Consider the following 21,343-nt stretch of genomic DNA (forward strand, 5'->3'; position numbering starts at 1 on the left):
CTAAAGAAGGATTCAACGTAAAACGTATGGGTCGCACACGACCCACGCCATCCGAATAGGGATAAACTCTTTACCGCCTCTTTGCAGAGTATGGGTACCACACGACCCACGCCATTCGAATAGGAATAAACACCGTAAAATGCCTTCTTTAATTCCATATGGGTCGTCTACCACCCACAACATCCGGCCTGTGTGGTTTGAAGGCTACGGTAAAAAGCTGTGACGGTTATATTTGAGAAGGGGCGAAGGTTGTAATGTGGGACGTTTCTTCTGACATGGCTTCAGCGGCGTCCAGCTCTGACAAGATTTTTTTACTTTTTAAAGAAGATACATACTTTTTGATTAGATTTAAAGTGGTAATTAAGTGTAAAAAAAAAGTATGTTGTGTGTATTTTTACCTTCTTCACCTTACTGTGATACACCCAAATGTAATTAGTTTCAAACACGGAGACCACCATCTAAACTGGGAAATAAAGCAACATTAAATCGGTCTCGAACAGCCAAATGATGTATAGCTTGAAGGGACGCGCAACACCAACAGGCAACCAACTGTACAAGGCTTTTAATGTTCTGAAGGAAACTGGAATGTGATTGACACTTTGTAATTGACGAAAGGGAGGACTGTCTTGGCTTCCGAACCCGATTTTCTATGCAGTAAAAAAATTTTTAAAAGTATGAGAGTACTAACTGGTACAGAGGGTTGTGCAGAGTAAAAAGGCCGGCATCGGGCCAAACACTTGCACACACAATCACACTCACACATGAGCACACATGCGCACATACACACGCACACACACACACACACACACACACACACACACACACACACACACACACATCTATCTATATATATATACGACTAGTGTCTGTGTGTCTGTGTGTCTGTCTGTCTGTGCGCGATGCACGGCCAAAGTTCTCGATGGATCTGCTTCAAATTTGGTGGGCTTATTCAGAGAGACCCCGGACACAACCTCATCGATGAGATATTTCAACACGTGCTCTCAGCGCGCCGCGCTGAACCGATTTTGGTTTTTCTCTGTTTTTCTCTGGATCCATTCCCAGTAACTCTTCCTTATCTTCTCCAGTGTTTTCAGCGTTTATCTCCCTTCCTTCGTGTGGCTTCAATCCATATTCCCGTTACTACGTTACTCTTTTTAGAATGTCACGATTGCACCCGTAAGTTGTTCTTACTGTAAAAGTAAAAAGGTCGAATCAATTTATAGCCACGCGAAAAATACACTGTCATCTATCTCTATATATTCATAGATATAGATATACATATATATATACGGCTTCTCTGTGTGTGTGTGTGTGTGTGTGTGTGTTTGTGTGTGTGTGGGCAACACCTGTGGATTGTAGAGTTCTGTTTGTGATGTGGTCTAGCGGCATTGGTGTGTCAGTAAGTTCAAGCCTTCCTTCGAGAAGCCATAACAGTTAATCTCAATCCCGTTTGAGTGGACTTCGCCTTCAAAGGTGATTGTGGTGTTTAGGCACTCAGTTACATTTGGCGTCGTCGACAGCGATGGGACTCGACATGAAATGTTCAGACCACTGAATCATTTTCGTGCTGTTCTCATTCCACCTGGGAGTGACCTAAGTTCATTCAAAGGGGGTCGAGTGTGACAGGGAGACTACCGTCGCCCTTCACAGCAGACTCTGCAGAGTTGTTCGCCTTAGAAGTTGTGGGCTTTCCTTGCATGTACCCGTAACTTACTGTAAAAGTGAAAAGGTCGAATCAATTTATAGCCACGCGAAAAATACACTGTCATCTATCTCTATATATTTATAGATATAGATAGATATATACGGCTTCTGTGTCTGTGTCTATGTGTGTGTGTGTGTGTGGCGGCAACACCTGTGGATTGTAGAGTTCTGTTTGTGATGGGGTCTGGCGACTTTTGTCTGCCTGTATGTTCTGGCATTTGAAAAGCCATAACAGATAATATAGGGCTTAGAAATAAGCTCTAAAATTCTCAATCCCGTTTGACAGGACTTCGCCTTCAAAGGTGATTGTGGTGAACCGCCACGCTGGCTGTCTCTGTCTCGCGATTCACCCCGGCGAAGCCGGGTATTCCTCTAGTATATATATATATATATATCCCATGACCTCCCTTCTTTGTCTCTGTTACTTCAGTATGGGTATATATGTTGTATTTTTATAGCTCAATAAATACATCATGGACTCAAAAAAATATATGATAGTGCAGATTCCGATTTGGGCGAAGAACTACTTTGCTCCCGACCTTTGACCTCGCGCCGAACAATGTGACACATTTGTATGAAGTTCCAAAATCGTATTGCACGGCTCAGAAAACCATATCAGTTGCACGCAAAAATGAATCTCAGAACTGATCTGATGTATGAGATGCAATAAGCAAACGTTTCTTTCATTATGAAAGCAATGCAGGTGGGAAAAAACGAACATTCAACTTACAAGATAACCAGATGCTAGCGAACCAAAACAAAAACACGAGTACCCTCCCCTTGCTTCGTTAGCAGACGACTTTTGAGAATCTGTCAGACCGTCCTTACCTGGCACGGTTGGGCTTCGCTATCATCAGCTGTTTCACGTGTTTTGCGAGCAAGTCTACTCTTTTGCCTGGCTCTGCAGTAAGTCCACATTGGCGATGAAGGTATCTAAGAACTTAACATGTGTGTATTTTTCCGTAATCCAGTCATATTCTTTCAAAATGCAATCAAGCGGCGGTGACAGACTTGGGTCCTGTTTTCCTCGCACCCATACCAGTTTAGGTTCATGCAAACACACTCGCAAAACATGTAGATACATTTCAAATAGGGAGCAAATGGTTAAATCTACATATGTGTTCCCTAAAATTTGCTTCTCTGTCAATAAGACTAATTGTATAATAATGCGTTCGAAAAAAACAACGTGGAATCGATTCTGAATCGAGTCGAGTAAGCCAAATGGGGGCCAAACCGGTTTCCCCGTTCCGCCGACCTGAAACGCAAAAGAATTGTGCGCTTCAACTAAATGGATTTCTATACGACTTCATTACTTTCTTGCAACTTATGAACCTTTACTTAAAGCTTTTAAACGGTCTGAAAGTAGTGTTACCGCGTACTTATAGATGCACTCATTCGTTTTATTTTTTCAGCGACGGTCACTTAGTTTAAGGTTGCAAAAAGGCCAAGTCTCGCTGAAAACACTGTTTCACAATCCACAGATCGCAACAGTGCCGCTAGTAGTCTACACTTTGTGTTTGATGGTAGAATGGGATATACATATTACAACACTCGTGGTTTTTTATATGCCTCGTGTCTCCCGATGATATTCATCCGCTGGGTCTTGACTGAAATACAAGCCATATAAAAAAATCACTCGTGTTGTAACCTATACATATGTGTGTGTGTGTGTGTGTGCGAAGACGAGCTTAAATGCTATCTAAGCCCGGCTTAGCAGAGCCCCATGGCAATTTAAGACGCTCGCTGTCCCATTATTATCAGCTTTACCTACCTTGTTTGGATACAAACAAAAAGAAGGAGTTACCCCCCTTCGCTTCTAGAAATGTCCGGAACTGTCCAGTTATTTTTTTCTTTCTTCATTTCTTTCCCTCATATGAGCAGTAGCACTGGCATTATGTGCTTGCTACAGGTAAACAGTAGGCACTGGACTGGCCTTGTACTATATAGGCTGTATTCAATAAATGGGAGGTCCATAATCTGAGAAAGGAAACAATGAATCAAGAAACTAAAACCCAGGTGCACATCTGCGGCTCCTAGGGATGTGCATGCACACTATCTTGTTCCTGCCTCTTGCCATCTCAGAAGTATGGCGACCACACACACACACACACACACACACACACACACACACACACACACACACACACACACACACACACACACACACTTACATCCATTTTTATTAATAGTAGAGATATATATTCAAGGAAATCTGCACAAGTTACGAAGATAGAAAAGAAAGCGTCAGACAGGCAAATTAATCTTCTGTTGTACACTCACGTTCTTTGGTCGACATCTGTACAACATGGAAAACGTCCTCTGAAATAAATCAACATTTATGTATACAGTTTTAAAACGAATGCAGACACATTAAACTAGAAAGACGATCGTAAAAGCTAACCAAAATTCCAACGTAAATATCCCAAGGCCAAATCCTGTTCCGTATGCTGGGTTACATATGACGAGCTATTGTTATGAGCTATTGTGGTAAGATGTGCGATTCTTAACTCATTCTTGGTGTGTGTGTGTGTAAGTGTGTGTGTGTGTGTGTGTGTGTGTGTGTGTGTGTGTGTGTGTGTGTGTGTGTGTGTGTGTGTGTGTGTGTATGTGTGTGTGTGTCTGCGTGTTTATCTACGTGCGTGCATGTGTGTTTTTGTGTCTTTGCTTGCGTGCGCGCGTGGGTGGGTGTGTATGTATCTGGGTATGTGTGTGTAGGCTTCCGTCCCATGCCTTTTCGTAAATAAAAAACAAAACAAAAACACACGAGAGGTAACAGTCTACACTAAGCCCTTCCAAAAGGAGAAGGAGGCGTTTTGCAAACTTGCGACAACCACTTTAAACCGGAAAAGGCCAGATGGCCTATTTGACCAGGTAATATATTACCAGGAAAGAACAATGCGTCTTTTTTGACACAGAAGACAAAGTTGCAATGTTTACTATGCCATGCACTTGCCCTGTATGCTCATCATTCCCCCCCCCCCCCCCCCAACACATTTTCTGATTTGAAATACAAGCCTTCATCCGGTATTATGAAACTTTGGCAAATTGTCTCGTCCGTGGCTGTGAAATGGATAGAGTCATCGATTGACAGTGATTAATATGCATTTTTACTGTGTTGGTTTGTCTTATTTTGAGGTGACCCAGCTACCACCTAAACCCTTCCTGCCCTATCCACACCCACACACTAACCACAATATCCTTCGGTTCGGACATGTACCAAACATAAATAGCTTGGCTGCTTCCTTTGCGAAGTACGTTTTCATTTTTAATTCCTCTGGGACCAGGCTACCTCCAAATCAGTAGCGGGGCGACCATCCACAACTCAGAGGGTCACAGGTGGTGGATAGTGAACGGCCCTTAGATACAGGGGTTAGCTGCGAATAAGCTAGCTTTAGCAAATAAGCAGTCCCGAACCAACTGGCGATGTTCCTACCAGGACGGAGTGGGGTAGAGGGTGGCTCCACTACTTCTACACAATGCCTTACATGTCCAATGACAGGTTCATCATGGCGATTAAGAGCCGCCATAAAAGCTCTAGCTACGGGGAAGGACACCCCGGAGAAACAAACCCGGGCAGACGATGCCCGTCAGCTTTGGTCGGCAAATCGTCTACCAGAAGGAAACTGGGATAATTAGAAAACCAGAAGAGCTGAAGACGGAAGTACTAGGCCATTGGTGCTCTCTAGACAACCATGGTACAAAGCATCTATACACACAAAATGATATTGTTAAAATGATATTTTTATTTCCTGAATTATTGACAGATGATATAGGTGTCACTAACAAAATTAATTTAATACTCCAAAAATTGCTATTCTGCACAGAAAGCAGATAATTATGCTGTTAATTGTTGGCATGTGTCAAAGTGGATGAATTTATCTTATCTAACAGAAAATGCTTTGCAAATTATATGTGTTGTATATGATCGCTTAGTTAATGACTCCTTGTATATTGGAGGGACAGGTTGGAAGAAAAAGCTTAGCCTCAAACCTCTATCCTTGTAAAATAAAGTTCCATCATCATCATCATCATCATCATCGTCATCATCATCATCATCATATCATCATCATCATCATCATCATCATCATCATCATCATCATCGTCATCATCATCGTCGTCGTCGTCGTCGTCGTCATCATCGTCATCGTCGTCATTGTTGTCGTCGTCGTCGTGCCAGGAGGAACTACATCCTGTCTGTGCTTTGTTTAAGGCCATTAACTGACATCATCATCATCATCATCATCGTCGTCGTCGTCGTTGTCGTCGTCGTTGTTGTCGTCGTCGTCGTCGTCGTCGTGCCAGGAGGAACCACATCCTGTCTTTGCTTTGTTTAAGGCCATTACCTGTTTCGTGTGTAGACAATAAAGAAAGCACATTGTGACTGTTCAAGGATTACCGTTTTGGACAAACAGTAAGCAAGCCTGACTAGGTCAAACATGTGTTACGTGACTTTGCGGCAACAGAGAATTAGGCTTAATGCGAAGCTACCGGGTTGCCATTGTCACAGCAATAGGTAGATTCGCGTGTAAAAATGCTTTTTACAGTTTTTCGGGCAGAGTCAACAACAGATTGTTAATTTGGTCCACGAGAAAACCTTTACATGACGACACTGAACTTGTAAAAGTCCTGTGGCAACTGCATCTTCATCTACGTTTTGACAACGAAAGGACAGAGGCTCTCTCAATCTTTCTCTGCACAGCAAACGGAAGGTTGTGAGCCTATTCTTCGCGACACCTGAAGTCAGTTGGTCAGGCGCAGGGTGCGGCCTTTGTCCTTAGCTTATCCAGAATGGTGTGTGGCTTACACACTTTGCGCTGAACGTGGACAGTGTAAAAGGATTTATTATGCATAGCAGCGACAGATTCGTATGTCCGCTGCGGTGGGGACATCTCGAGCGTGTTGCTTGCCTTGTTGTTTTAGGGTGGCGGTGGTCGTCGTGGTTCGTTTACAATGGTGTGTGGCTTGCGCTTAATATAGACACAATGGTACGATCTATTCTGTATAGCCAAAGACCGACAGTTACGATTGAGAATGTGTTGGTAGAAGCCGGCCTCTGTTTTCGGTCCCCACATTCATAGCCAGTCCTTATCACATGTGTATTTTGTTTTAAAAAAAAGCAGGCAGTATTTAGTAAGAAAGCGTGTACTCAGACGATTCAAAAATATGTTTAGTAGGCTTAGCTTCGCTATTAAAGGACGGTAGCGCTTATTTATCAGTTGTAATTTGTTTGAAAGCAGTCAGTATTTAGTAAGAAAGCGTGTACTCAGACGATTCAAAAATACATTTAGTACTTAGCTTCACTACGAAAGGACGGCAGCGCTTATTAACTGTTAAATTTATTGCAACCTATCGGCCCCCCAAAAAACATGTCTGCATCCTACAGTGATGTCAGCATAAATACAAATTAAGTCATGCTGATTTGTAGTTTATTAGCATGAACAATCTGCACGAACTGGTGGGAGAGATTGGCTTTTGTAACATGCCCTGCTAAACCAAATATGCTCAGCTTAACACCATTGGTTGTACATGTATCTTAAACTAGATGAATACCCGCTTCGCCGGGAAGAAGTAGAGCCGAATACCCGGCTTCGCCGGGTACCCGGCTTTGCCGGGTGAGTGGCGCACCGTACGCGATTGACGCCACACGAAGGAAAACTTCTAAAAATAGTAACGGGAATATGGATTGAGCGTTGTCGACAGTGACCTTCTAAAAATAGTAACGGGAATATGGATTGACGCCACACGAAGGAAGGGAGATAAACGCAAAACACTGGAGAAGATAAGGAAGAATTACTGGGAATGGATCTGGGAAGATGAACAGAAAAACCAAAATCGGTTCAGCGCTGCGCGTTGAGAGCACGTGTTGAAAATTCTCATCGACCAGGTTGTGTCCGGGGTCTACCTGAATATGCCCACCAAATTTGAAGCAGATCCATCGAGAACCGTTTGGCCGTGCATCGCGAACACACACACACACACACACACACACACACACACACACACACACACACACACACACACACACAAGCCGTATATATATATATATAGATAAAGGATTCACCTGACACTAGTCTTGAGGACAATTATAACCTGTCTTTGTGAACAAGGAAGATAGTCGTCAAATGGCCATCATTTTAACGTTTCCACCAATAAGAATGAAGGTGCCATCATTATAACTTTTTTCCATAAATTATCCAAAAGACATTATTATAGCTTTTTTTTATCAACAGGAATTAAATCATCTCTGTCAGTCATTATCTTCCTACGTGGTGATTTTCAGCTCACGAACTTCTGAATATAACTTCACCTCGTTGACATTTTCAACAGACAAATTGCGTTCGTGAAATCATTAAAGGTTGATAATTGCCTTGATTAGGACGTGGAAGTAGCAGTTATAGCCTGATCACTGTCACAATGCATGACAATTTGACATTTTGCTCAGTAACTATTTCCGTTCGTTAGAGTAGAATAATTGAGCTGAGGTCAGTCAATGGACACAAAGACAGAGCCCTCGTTACCAGGAAACTGTCAATATTTTACCGGTAAGAATTTTGAAATACTGTAAACATGTCAATCGTTATATATTTCCAGTGCAACCGGATACGCATACATCTAGTAGACGAATCCAAAAAATAAAAAAATAAAAGACACGATTAGCAAGACAAATCTCAGTCGATGATGACGACCTTTAAGGGGTTGGTACCCCAAATTACCGTTTTCAAAATGAATGCTTCCTGTGGGGCAGTTCGTCGACCAGTTTTGTTGACATTGGCACCGTTGTCTTCCTAATAACCTAAACTTTCTATTGCTCACTGTGAGTAATGAGACGAACCATGTGTGAATGGTTCATGAAAACAGTTTATTAGTTTTACCCAATTAGATACATTCTTTGAGTAGCAAACTGCTCCCGACTTATATATTTTCATCGTTGAAGTGCTGCTGTAACTTCCTCATTTGGATACCCTTTCAAGTCGATCAACATTTATCAACACAATATTGATTTATATGGCCATTGCATATTTGCAAAAATATATATTTCCTCTTGCAGAAAAACGTACACTGGCACGTAAGGACGTAGAGCAGCTGTTGCGACGATATATACCCTTCACAGTGCCAGGTTGCAATTAGACGCATTATCGGTAAAACTAATTACTTCATTTATCCGCAATTGTTAGATGTTTGATCGAGTTATACACGATGAGCAGGATATCAAAGGAAAGTACGGAGTTTTCAGAACACAATGGTACCAAAATCAAGAGAACCTGTCCAGAAATAAAGACGCCAAAAGCAACTGAAAACGGTGACTGTCGTCCGGAGAGTTTAGAGAGCTTTGTTTCTCCTTTTTGAGTGTGTAAAAGATATATAGCTTTAAGTCCAACAAAATGCCAATCCAGTAAACGGAAGCATCGCTCATAACTAATGTCACAAAAGCTTAGAGATCAAAGACAGTTGCTTTACTTTCATTTGTTTTACGCTCTTATTTTGTCTCCGACATCACAGTTATAAGAGAAAGCTACCCCCCCCGCGCGGGTTAGGGGGAGTCCCATATTGGTTGGGACGAGAAAGAATTTACCCGATGCTCCCCAGCATGTCGTAAGAGGCCACTGACGGATTCTGTTTCTCCTTTTACCCTTGTTAAGTGTTTCTTGTATAGAATATAGTCAATGTTTGTAAAGATTTTAGTCAAGCAGTATGTAAGAAATGTTAAGTCCTTTGTACTGGAAACTTGCATTCTCCCAGTAATGTCATATATTGTACTACGTTGCAAGCCCCTGGAGCAATTTTTTTATTAGTGCTTTTGTGAACAAGAAACAATTAACAAGTGGCTCTATCCCATCTCCCCCCCTTTCCCCGTCGCGATATAACCTTGAACGGTTGAAAACGACGTTAAACACCAAAGAAAGAAAGAGAAAGCTACTATGTCAGCATAGATTACCAGAGCATATGTCACACTATGTTATTGCTGTCACAGACGTCCCCTATTCCAACGCGTCATCGTGACAAGTGCTTCATGTGCTTTGTCTTCTCATCCTAAATCGCCTGACAGCAGCCCCTTTCTACAGTTTTCGTCGTTCTCATGTTTCTTAGCTGTTGGACAGCGGTAAAGTCAAGGTGCTCGTATCTGTGCGATGTGTTGAAATTGCTTTTGGAGCCAGTTTGTATCTCGTAATCATCCTAAATCGCCTGACGGCAGCCCCTTCCAACAGTTTTCGTCGTTCTCTTGGCCTTTACTCTCGTTGTTTCTCAGCTGCTGGACAGCTGTACAGTCAAGGTGCCCGATCGTATCTGTGCGATGTGCTGAAAGAGTTATTGGAGCCAGTTTGTGTCACGGAATTGTCCCGCATTTGGTGGGTTAAATGCCACGTGTTTCGCTGCGACAATGTGACTCTTTCTCTGTGTGTGTGTGTCACAAGTCCTGAAGAAAAGCAGCTAGTTTGTAGTTTTTAATAAAGCGTCGTGAAGTTTGTGAAAAACTATCCGGTGCTTTTTGTCTTTAGTCATGTCAAGATGACGTTCTCTGCGTGTCAAAAATATAAAGGCAAACAGCAAAGTGTTCGTTTGAAATTGTGATAGAAAGATTGTGAAACCTCAAAGAAAAGACGGTTTTTGTCATCGTAAAATGTTTGCTGTGGAGTTCTAATTCAAATGATAAATGGGACTGTGACCTAGGTCTGATGTAAGATTTGTGTGTGACACATGAACTGTCAAAGTTTACAAAGGATGCGTAAATGAAACGCAGAAACAAAAACACAAAAGTTCGATATTGTGAAATGTGAAGTTTGATCTTTAGTTTTTCATGCTTAACCTATATTTCTGCGGATATCAGATAGGATCAGATGTGCACTTATGACATTTGTAAAAAGCGCAGATTCTGCGTTTCGAGGAACCAGATGGGACCGTGAATAGCCTGTGTGTTTTCAGCATTGTTTCCAACAGTAATTCGTGGTTGATGTTCTTTCAGCGCCACACACGTTTTAGTAGAAATGTCCATTTATGACAATGTTGCAATCTCACTCACGACTTTTCATTGTGGTAGTTTCTTCTGTGAGATTTGTTTTTTCACATAGTAAGGAAGATAAGGCTGAGGGCTTACCCATCTTGACAGACTAACGTTTTGCTCAAGGGCCCGTGTTTCCGGAGGGTACTCACCTGTTAACGACAGCAAAGGGAAATGAGGTGACATTTTTCATGTGACTTTTGAGTGTTCTCATGCTTCACCCTTTTCTTGTTGTTGTATTTGTATCTTGTTTTTTTCTTATGTTTGTTTGTCTGTGTGTGTCTGTGTGTGTCTGTGTCTGTACTGTTAGTGCGTGTTTGTGTGTGAATGCGTGTGTGTGTATGTGTGTGTGTGTGTGTGTTTGTGTGTGTGTGTGTTTGTGTGTGTATGCATGTGTGTGTGTGCGTGTGTGTGTGTGTGTGTGTGTGTGTGTGTGTGTGTGTGTGTGTGTGTGTGTGTGTGTGTCTGTGTCTGTGTGAAACAGAGAGAGAGAAAGAGAGAGAGAAAGATGGAGAGAGAGAGACACACACACACATAAACTCCAATCCAAATGCATCTCATTTACTGAGTGACTGATGATACTTCTTGAGAGCCTCAACCCCAAAGAGCCCTTGAATTATCACGAAGATGTGTACACATACATCACATCTTTTTTACGCACTTACACCCACAAAAAGAACGCACGCTTTCAAGTTACCAGGAAGCAAAGCAACCTGTCAGGAAATGCCGGTAGCATGTCCATCTAAAAACCGCCTCTGATACTAATTTTGGGAGAAACCTCTGATAAATGACCGGTTGTCAAGAGCATGACATTGTGAACTAGTACAGTGTGGTGAAGACAAGGCCTACAGTGTGTATAGGGGAAGGGCCCCTAATATGGACCACTTTTTGTTTTATGCTGATAACTAGCATATTTTCTTGCGACGATGTTTTATGTTGTGCTTGGTTGGTGTTCTCGTTTTAGTTAATCTTATGGTCTTATTAAAGCAAAATAGCTTTGGGCGTGCGGAAAAAGGTACATAGAGCATTCGGTGTAAACGTCAGCATACCACGTTTGTAACGATAAGAAACAAATTCACTGCAGTTGGCCTTGAGTCTTTTTCAAAATTAAAGTCAGCCTCATTTCAACAACAGTTACGCTTTTTCCGTTTTCCTGACAGTGAAATAAATTGCGAGGTCCTCGATTTCCCTTTAACATGTTTTCCATGCTTTATGTAATTTTCTCAAATGCATATGGCCTCGAGTCTTTTCCCTCAAGATGTCCCCGAATGACTTGACTTTTGACTTATTCCTGTAGACTCCCTGTGGAGCATAGGGCCGCAGATGTCCCCGAATAGTCTCCTAAAACTGTCATCATTATTTTAAAAACCAACCTTAATTCAATCATGCTTTTACAGTTTTCTTCACAGCGGAATAAACTTCAAGGTCCTCGATTTCTTTCAACTTCTCAGGACCACGTGTCTTGTAATACTTCAGATCCACATGCCCTCTTGTCTCCCCTTTCAAAATCCAGCCTTATTTACACATTAAAAAGTAAAACAATTCAGTGTTGCCTTTGGAATAATTATGGTATTCTCTTGAACACATGCTCAAACCCAGGGCGTAGTGGTAGGCATCCATAGCCGTACTCAACTCTTCGTTTGTCCATTGGGCACTGACAAAAAGTAGAGCCACGAGATAAGAATAGCGAGAGCATCATGTTGCATGCTGGCGGTGTGCTTTCAACAATTATGAATCCCCAATGCTTCTTTCAATGCTGGAAGTAAACTACAAGGAATCTCAACGTGTATTTTGATTTTGTATTTTGGTTGATGCAATTTTTCAGATTCAGATGGCCTCGACTATTTTCCTGCAAACGTCAGCCCTATCTAGCCTTCCTCGCGCTGTGCGGCGCAGGGATGGCGCTGCTCCTGTGGATCCAGGCCCACTTTCTGAGTCCCCGCGAGTTGATGCGACTGGACACGCCCAAAGGCAGCGAGGCAGGGACGCCATGTCTTCTCTCTCGTCTCTATGACATCGACTGTCCCAGACTGGCCGCTGCCAACGTGTCGTACCTGCAGCAGTTGGTGGCTAGAACGGACTGGAAGGTAGGGGCAGGGTGTTTGTGTCAACGATTGATTGAAAGCGAGCTCGTGATAATGCTATTTGGTTCCATTCGTATATATATAAATACGGTGTGGCTGCTTATGCCGATGGGTACTTTTTAAGGGTTATTTATTCTGCTAAGGGTTATTTATTCTGCTAAGGGTTATTTATTCTGCTAAGGGTTATTTATTCTGCTAAGGGTTATTTATTCTGCTAAGGGTTATTTATTCTGCTAAGGGTTTTGAGTAAACTTGGATTACTTCGTGTGCTGATATGTTTTACTTTTTATGACAAAAATGTCAGTTTGATCATTAAAACTGAAACATAATGCCCTTTATACGATTTGACTGGGTGGCCGAGTGGTAACCGTTATAATCGTTTACAGGCAGGCAGGGTGTGCCGAAGAAAGAGTTCCATTTTTATGTAATATTTTAATGGACAATAAAGTGCTGTTATTGTTATTGTTATTGTTGTAACGCACTAGCGCTCGGAAGCGAGAGGTTGCGAGTTCGACCCTGGGTCAGGGCGTTAGCAATTTTCTCCCCCCCCCCCCCCCCCTTTCCTAACCTAGGTGGTGGGTTCAAGTGCTAGTCTTTCGGATGAGACGAAAAACCGAGGTCCCTTCGTGTACACTACATTGGGGTGTGCACGTTAAAGATCCCACGATTGACAAAAGGGTCTTTCCTGGCAAAATTGTATAGGCATAGATAACAAAAAAATGTCCACCAAAATACCCGTGTGACTTGGAATAATAGGCGGTGAAAAGTAGGATATGCGCCGAAATGGCTGCGATCTGCTGGTCGATGTGAATGCGTGATGTATTGTGTAAAAAAAATTCCATCTCACACGGCATAAATAGATCCCTGCGCCTTGAGTCCGAGTTGGAGATACGCGCGCGATATAAGACTTCATATAATATAATAATCTTAGTGGTATGCAGTTGGAAACATCTAGCTACACGTCGGCGTTGCGCAAAGTCCAAATCGGGTCATGCTCAGTAGATTTCCAGTAAAGCCTGGATGCCATTTCAAAAACAACAACGGTCTTACAACACCTTTGTTTTTGTCCACAACCAGGACTCCAAAAAGTGCATGCAGAAGCCCCTGGAACAGCTGGCGGAGAACTGCGAGGACCTGAAAAAGCATCATGGCTACCACCGCTGGCCTGTCACTCCGCAAGAAGAGGACTTCCCCCTGGCCTTCGGTATTAAGATCCACAAAGCGCCCGACATGTTCGAGCGACTGCTGAGGGTCTTGTGGAGACCCCAGAACCTCTACTGCATCCACGTGGACAGCAAGACACCGCCTGACGTCTTCCAGGTCATTTTGGGTTTTTTCTTCCAATTTCTGATTTTTATAAATGCTTTGTTCATTGTATGTTAATACAGTGGTAGAGAGAGAGAGAGAGAGAGAGAGAGAGAGAGAGAGAGAGAGAGAGATACAGAGAGAGACAGAGACGGAGAGACAGAGAGAGACAGAGACAGAGACAGAGAGAGACAGAGACAGAGAGAGACAGAGAGAGAGAGAGAGACAGAGAGGGAGAGGGAGAGAGAGGAGAGAGGGAGAGAGAGGGGGGGGTGAGAGAGAACAAGAACAAGAACAAGAACAAATCTTTAATTGTCTAAGGCCACAGCCCCTTACAATAGTGGTTAAAATAACAGCAATAGTATCTGCACAGTTATAAATAATAGTCACGCATAAAATTCAACAAAATACATTAAGACCCTGATGACATGTCACTGAACCTGATTTATAAGGGTTCGTCTCTTCTGTAACATGAAGAACACAAATCTGCTGAAGCTGTTCATCACATTATCCTCATTACTGCCACAGAAATACACAAGTTGTTGTTGCAGCGTCTTAGAGTTCAAGATTTTCAAATACTTTGCTCGAAGGTCTTGATAAGTCTTTGTCAAGTTCACGTTCAGACACAGTTTATCTGCAGAGCAGCGCAGGACATTAAGCTGGTTTTGTAGGCCTACTACAGTGCTGAATAACAGCGCAATGTCGTCAGCAAGAAGCATTACAAACAGTTCTAACTCAGACGGAGATAAACGTATCCTATGTCTGCCTCGTTGTATGACATCCTGCGCCAGTTCGTTGATCAGAAACGAGAAAATTGTCGGTGAGGCTACACAACCTTGTTTAAGGCCTTGCATACATTCAAAGAAATCAGTGTATTCGTTTCCGCACCGCACGCATGCTTTCACATTTTCATACATGCTCTTTAACACCTTAAATATATTGCCTTGTATGCTTAATCGAAAAAGCACTGACCAGAGCACGGGGCGCTTAATGCTATCGTAAGCCTTACAATAATCTATGCAGGCTACATACAGTTTGGCCTTTTGTGAAAATTGTTTCTGGACGCAAGCGTAAAGGGTAAACACATGATCAATAGTTGAGTAATTCCTCCGGAAACCAGCCTGGCTTTCATCTAAAATGTTATTATTTTCTGACCACACAGACAGGTGGTCGTTCAGAACAGACATAACAATTTTGCTCATCGTACTGGTGAGGGAAATTCCTCTGTAATTATCAGGGTTATCACAGTCTCCTTTTTTCATGTAACGGCACAATAATGGCCTTGGAGCACTCTCTTGGGTACACCCCCTTCTCGAGAATGTTGTTGAACAATTTAACTAAAAAAGGTAAAATAAGACTTTCAGACACTTTCAACATTTCCTTCAACACACCATCAAACCCTGCCGCTTTACCATTTTTCAAATTTCTGATTACTTTACTAATTTCAATTTCAGTTATTTCACTGTCAAGAATTTCGTCACTGATACCTGTATCAGGCAACTTGATCGTCTTCGGGTTCACCTTCAACTGTATCGGTGTTTAAAACATCCTTAAAATGTTCGTACCATGCCTCTTTTGGTACGGAGTTGGAGTGCACCTCTTTTCTATTACATTTCCTTATTTTCTTACCAAAATTCCGTTGGTTTATCAGCAGAGAGCAATAAGTTATGAACTTGTTTTAACCTGTACTCTGTTCGCTTTGTTCGAAGAAGATCTTTATACTCCTTCCTGACTTCAGCGTACTGTTTGCTTTGCTATCTCTTTTTACATTAAGTCAAGTTTTGACTAAAATGTTTTAACATAGAGGGGGAATCGAGACAAGGGTCGTGGTATATGTGTGTGTGTGTGTCTGTGCGTGTGTGTGTGTAGAGCGATTCAGACCAAACTACTGGACCGATCTTTATGAAATTTGACATGAGAGTTCCTGGGAATGATATCCCCGGATGTTTTTTCCTTTTTTCGATAAATGCCTTTGATGACGTCATATCCGGCTTTTTGTAAAAGTTGAGGCGGCACTGTCGAACCCTTATTTTTCAATCAAATTGATTGAAATTTTGGTCAAGCAATCTTCGACGAAGGCCGGACTTCGGTATTGCATTTCAGCTTGGTGGCTTAACAATTAGTTAATGACTTTGGTCATTAAAAATCTGAAAATTGTAAAAAAAAAATTTCTTATAAAACGATCCAAATTTACGTTCATCTTATTCTTCATCATTTTCTGATTCCAAAAACATATAAATATGTTATATTTGGATTAAAAACAAGCTCTGAAAATTAAAAATATAAAAAGTATGATCAAAATTAAATTTTCGAAATCAATTTAAAAACACTTTCATCTTGTTCCTTGTCGGTTCCTGATTCCAAAAAAATATAGATATGATATGTTTGGATTCAAAACACGCTCAGAAAGTTAAAACGAAGAGAGGTACAGAAAAGCGTGCTATCCTTCTCAGCGCAACTACTACCCCGCTCTTCTTGTCAATTTCACTGCCTTTGTCACGAGCGGTGGACTGACGATGCTACGAGTATACGGTCTTCCTGAAAAATTGCATTGCGTTCAGTTTCATTCTGTAAGTTCGACAGCTTGACTAAATGTTGTATTTTCGCCTTACGCGACTTGTTCTTCTTTATCTTCTGTTTTAATTCTTTGGTAACTTCTCAGCAACCGTCTCGCAGATTGCTTCTTTTCCAAAGATTCAATATCAAACCATGAGGACGCACTTCTACCTTCAGCGTCACCTCCGACTTTTTTGGTCATGCACTTTGCCGACTGTAACATTGCTTTGTTAAAAATCTCCAGCCCCTCGTCCATGTCTGCGCTGATGATGTCGGACGCTTCCTTTAACTTAGCTTTAAAATCGTCTGATTTAACACTTTCAATAAAATCATTCTTTTTTGCATCGTTCTACACAACTTTTGAGACACGTGCTTGTTTAGGGGGCTGGCGCTGATTCACTTTCAACTCAAGCGCAAAGGTCACAGGCATATACATTGATTCAATTCTGTCGCCAATGGTTAAATCGTGAATGTTATTGGCTAGGTCAACCGCAGGCGGAAGGTATCGTCCACTGGACTACTACTATCACAGAAAGACTACAAGGTACGTCACTGACCTTCGAGTCTTCTGTGTTCTTGGAGTCGCTTCCTGGGGAAAAAATATTGTTCAAGACGGTTTGCCTCTTCCTACAGTCTGTGTAAGGTCAAATAAATACAGTTGAATGATTGTTTGAACTGTATGTACCTTTAATTTTCAGCTTCCGTCCCTTGCAGGTTGTTTTTAACCATCATTTGGACGAATCTTCGTTTGCGAGCCGCCAACTTCCACCGGACGTCAAACTCATGCACCCGCACGGAATTTGCATACCAGCGCTCATTGGTCTAAAACATATGTAAATATTGGGCAGCAAAGGGAAGCTACCCACGGGAGTTTTCACTTTCGGTATTAGTGAAGAACCGTTCGGCAAAATGAGAAAAACGTTATTTTTTTGGTAAGTACTGAATTTATGAATGAACAAGAAACGAGCGAAAAACTAAATTGTTTCGTTTTATAAAATTAGCTGAAAGTAAACATTATTTTTTTCAAAATTATATGTAGATATAGCCTAGTGTGTTGATGCAAATTCGGTGCGGATGCATGAGTTTGACGTCCGGTGGAAGTTGGCGGCTCGCAAACGAAGATTCGTCCAAATGATGGTTAAAAACAACCTGCAAGGGACGGAAGCTGAAAATTAAAGGTACATACAGTTCAAACAATCATTCAACTGTATTTATTTGACCTTACACAGACTGTAGGAAGAGGCAAACCGTCTTGAACAATATTTTTCCCCAGGAAGCGACTCCAAGAACACAGAAGACTCGAAGGTGAGTGACGTACCTTGTAGTCTTTCTGTGATAGTAGTAGTCCAGTGGACGATACCTTCCGCCTGTGGGTCAACAGAGGCTAAACAATAATCCACCACACTGTTACCACTATGGGAGATATAAGTAAACTTGCACGAGTTGTCCGCATTGCAAACACCATTCAAGATTTTGAGATCAAAGCATACACATAGATCGATAAGCTTTGTACCAAACCCATTTAGTGTATAGTCTTCAGTCATTCTACCATGGGAAATCGTGTCATGGTCATGACCTTGCGAGTCTTGATCAAGGATGTCAAAAATGTTCTGCGTATCTACCTGGTAGTCTAATGTTCTAGAATTAAAATCACCGCACAAGAGCGTGTGGCAATCACTTGTCATTTCTAAAACATCACTTAAACATAGCTCCACTTCATTTAGATGGCACTAGGAGTCTGTCTTTTGGTAATAAGGGCTCCCACATGGTGGCACATACACTGGCACGAACACAATATCTCGATCACCACCACACACATGTTTTGACAGTTTCAAGACTAGCATATGATCATGTGTCAACCAATTCAACGTGCTTTGCTATGTTTTTCTTACACATCACGACAATACCCCCTGACCTGCGACCCTGATGTGAGAGCTTGATAGCTGGAGACACAAATGTTACGTAATTTTTAAAGTGTAGGGACAGATCAAAGGAGTCATCACTAAACGTCTCAATAAAACATACAATATCAAACTTTCCAACATTGGCAGAAAAATCTGTATCACCAAGCTGAGAGGCAAGACCTCCCACGTTCCACACCAAAAAAGACACTGCTTTACCTACACTAAATGTATCACTAGCTTGACGGGAACGCTGATCATGAAACCTTCCCCTGTACTCGTCTGATTTTGAACTCATACTTGTATCAGTGTTAGTCCCCCTTGTGTTGTCTTTGCTCTCACGTCTAGCGTTAATACATTCACCACTCATGTGCACATACCTGTCGTCAGTTGTCTGTCCATTAAAACACTGTGCAGAAACTAAAGGTTGGGGCCGGCCGTATCCCTATCTCCACGAAACAGTAGGTCGACCCCTACCTCTGCCCGTCCCTCTGGACGCTGCATGTGACCGTGTTTCACGATCACGAGAACCAGGGAGCGCTGCGCTCTCCCCGGCTAATCCATCGGGGTTGGCATGGTGACTGGCACGCTCGCTGGAACCGCCACCAGAGGCACGGGTGCTGGAACTGAAGTTAGAGCTGGACCAGGCACCGGAACGTGGAGCAGCGCTGGCACTGTGACTGGCACCTGAGGCGATACCGTGACGTCGATTGTGGCTGGCCAGGTCGCGGGCTGCATGCACTGCGTCTCGTCTGTCCCTCGGGCTGTCCCTGTCGTTGTAGCCATCGCTGTTGTCTCTGGAACTACCCGTCGTCTGGTCTGGTCTGTTGCTCTGAAAGCTGCTATTCTTTATCTGAGGGAGTTGCTGTATAGTCTGGCTGTGCGTGTTGTACATGTACGCAGTTCCTTCACACACAACTTTATCAAACTTCATATATGCTTGCTTGCCGTCTTCACGGAGAGTTCCCAGCAGGGGCTGAAGGTGTTTACGCTTATTCTGCACATTCTGGGAAAAGTCCTCACGAACGTAAACACTGGATTTCTTTTTCCTTGATTTCGCCTCGTATGTTATTCTTTCACTTTAAAGACACATACGCAGAGGTGTCTGTGAAAGTTTTGAATGTCATCCATTGCATGCAATGTGTTATTCATTAAATTATCTTGTTTTTGATTTTTGATAGCTTGTGAATGTTATGTACTGTATTTTATCAAACTTTCTTTTGAGTAATGTATCTTGTTTGTTTTTATTGTGTCTGCCAGGTCGTCAAGAACCTCTCGAACTGCTTCCCCAACGTGGTGCTGACCGAGGTGCGCGTGGACCTGATCTACCTCTCCGTGGGGTCCCTGCTCAGCGACATGCAGTGCATGCGAGTGGCGCTCAAGTCCACCATTCCCTGGAAGTACTACCTCAACCTCTCTGGGCAGGAGTTCCCCTTGAAGACCAACCTGGAGATGGTCCAGATCCTAGCCTTGCTGAACGGCAAGAACGACGTGGAGTCCTACCTGCCTGGCAAGTACGTCTCTGGCTGGTTCAGCTTCAAGCACGTCATTCTTAACGGCAGCATCTATCGGACCAAGGAGAGAAAAGCGCCCTTCATGTACCCCATACGAATCCGAAAGGGCAGCGCTTACGGTGCGTTCAGCCGAAAATTCATGGACTTTGCCCTCAACAACAACATGGCCGTGGCGTTCCTTCACTGGCTGGCGGACACCCAGGCTCCCGATGAGCTGTTCTGGGCCACCCTCAACCACCTCCCCGGTGTCCCAGGGGGAGTGGAGCACCCTGTGTCTCACCGGTACGGGACTGTGCTGTCCCGCGCTGTGGTGTGGCAATGGGACCAGTACAAGTGTAAGACGTACGTGAGAGCGGTGTGCATCTACACGGCGTCCGACTTACCCTGGTTGATCTCCAGGCATGAACTGATCGCCAACAAGTTTGACGAGACCACTGACCCAATAGTGTTGGACTGTCTAGAGGATGCGCTGGAAAGAAGGACGTTTTCAGCGTACAGGGACCTTGTGTCCTCCCCTTTTAAGGCTACGCAAACAGTGGCTTCTTTGAACTGGACTTTTTACAAAAATCTGCCGCATTTGAAATGATGACGAAGAGCTAGATATGATCAAAGCCATTCTTTGAAATATTTGATTATTTATTCAATATGGATTCATGTTTCTGCAGCAGTTCAATCGGTCAGTGTGGGATGAAAGTCAGTAATGGCGGATCGTTATTTGAGACAGCTTTGTTGCGCTGTAGAATGACTTCTGTGAACTGGGTTGCCGCGTTTGATGGGTGCATGATAAGGCCCGGCGCTCACCTATGCAACTTCTGCAGGACAGACGACGCACTGCAGATTATTGAGGTGATTCTTTTTTTTCCCAGCCCGCTACACGTTGCGTGAAAAGAAAACAGGCCAAGTACTCGTCATAATCCCTATTGCAGCGTGTAGTGTAGTGGCGACTGCGCAGGTGTATTTTGACCTTAACGGGTGTGTATGTGACGCTTTCTGTGACTAAATGGTGAATTTGTGATTCGCTTGTGATTGCGTTTTTGTTTTGTTTTGTTTTGATTTTGTATTATTATCAATCACTTGATAAATTTACTTTGATATACCTAATTTGACCCACGCACGTTACGCTCAGAAGTCGCATGCATGTTAAAAGGGAAACATACAAAGTAAAGAGAGTGTTATCTATTGTGTCTGTATAAGAATGTCTGCGTCATGAATAAGAATTATAATACTTATGCACAACTTGTTCGCACCTTTTTAATAGCGAGGTTCAAAGATTGAAGCCTG

General features: G+C 42.8%; 1 protein-coding gene across 1 annotated transcript in view; it reads left to right on the forward strand.

The window, feature by feature from the left end:
- Positions 1-12,531: 12,531 nt before the first annotated feature.
- LOC138966765 (beta-1,3-galactosyl-O-glycosyl-glycoprotein beta-1,6-N-acetylglucosaminyltransferase 3-like) overlaps positions 12,532-21,343 on the forward strand; it is a 9,210-nt gene continuing 398 nt past the window's right edge. The window contains exons 1-3 of the mRNA XM_070339096.1: positions 12,532-12,789; positions 13,864-14,106; positions 19,809-21,343. The exon at positions 19,809-21,343 is cut by the window's right edge and continues 398 nt beyond it. Coding sequence (XP_070195197.1) covers positions 12,601-12,789; positions 13,864-14,106; positions 19,809-20,648 — 1,272 coding nt within the window. The 5' untranslated portion in view covers positions 12,532-12,600 and the 3' untranslated portion in view covers positions 20,649-21,343. The remainder of the gene's footprint in view (positions 12,790-13,863; positions 14,107-19,808) is intronic.

Source organism: Littorina saxatilis, linkage group LG5 (assembly GCF_037325665.1).
Source record: "Littorina saxatilis isolate snail1 linkage group LG5, US_GU_Lsax_2.0, whole genome shotgun sequence".
Taxonomy (NCBI): domain Eukaryota; kingdom Metazoa; phylum Mollusca; class Gastropoda; order Littorinimorpha; family Littorinidae; genus Littorina; species Littorina saxatilis.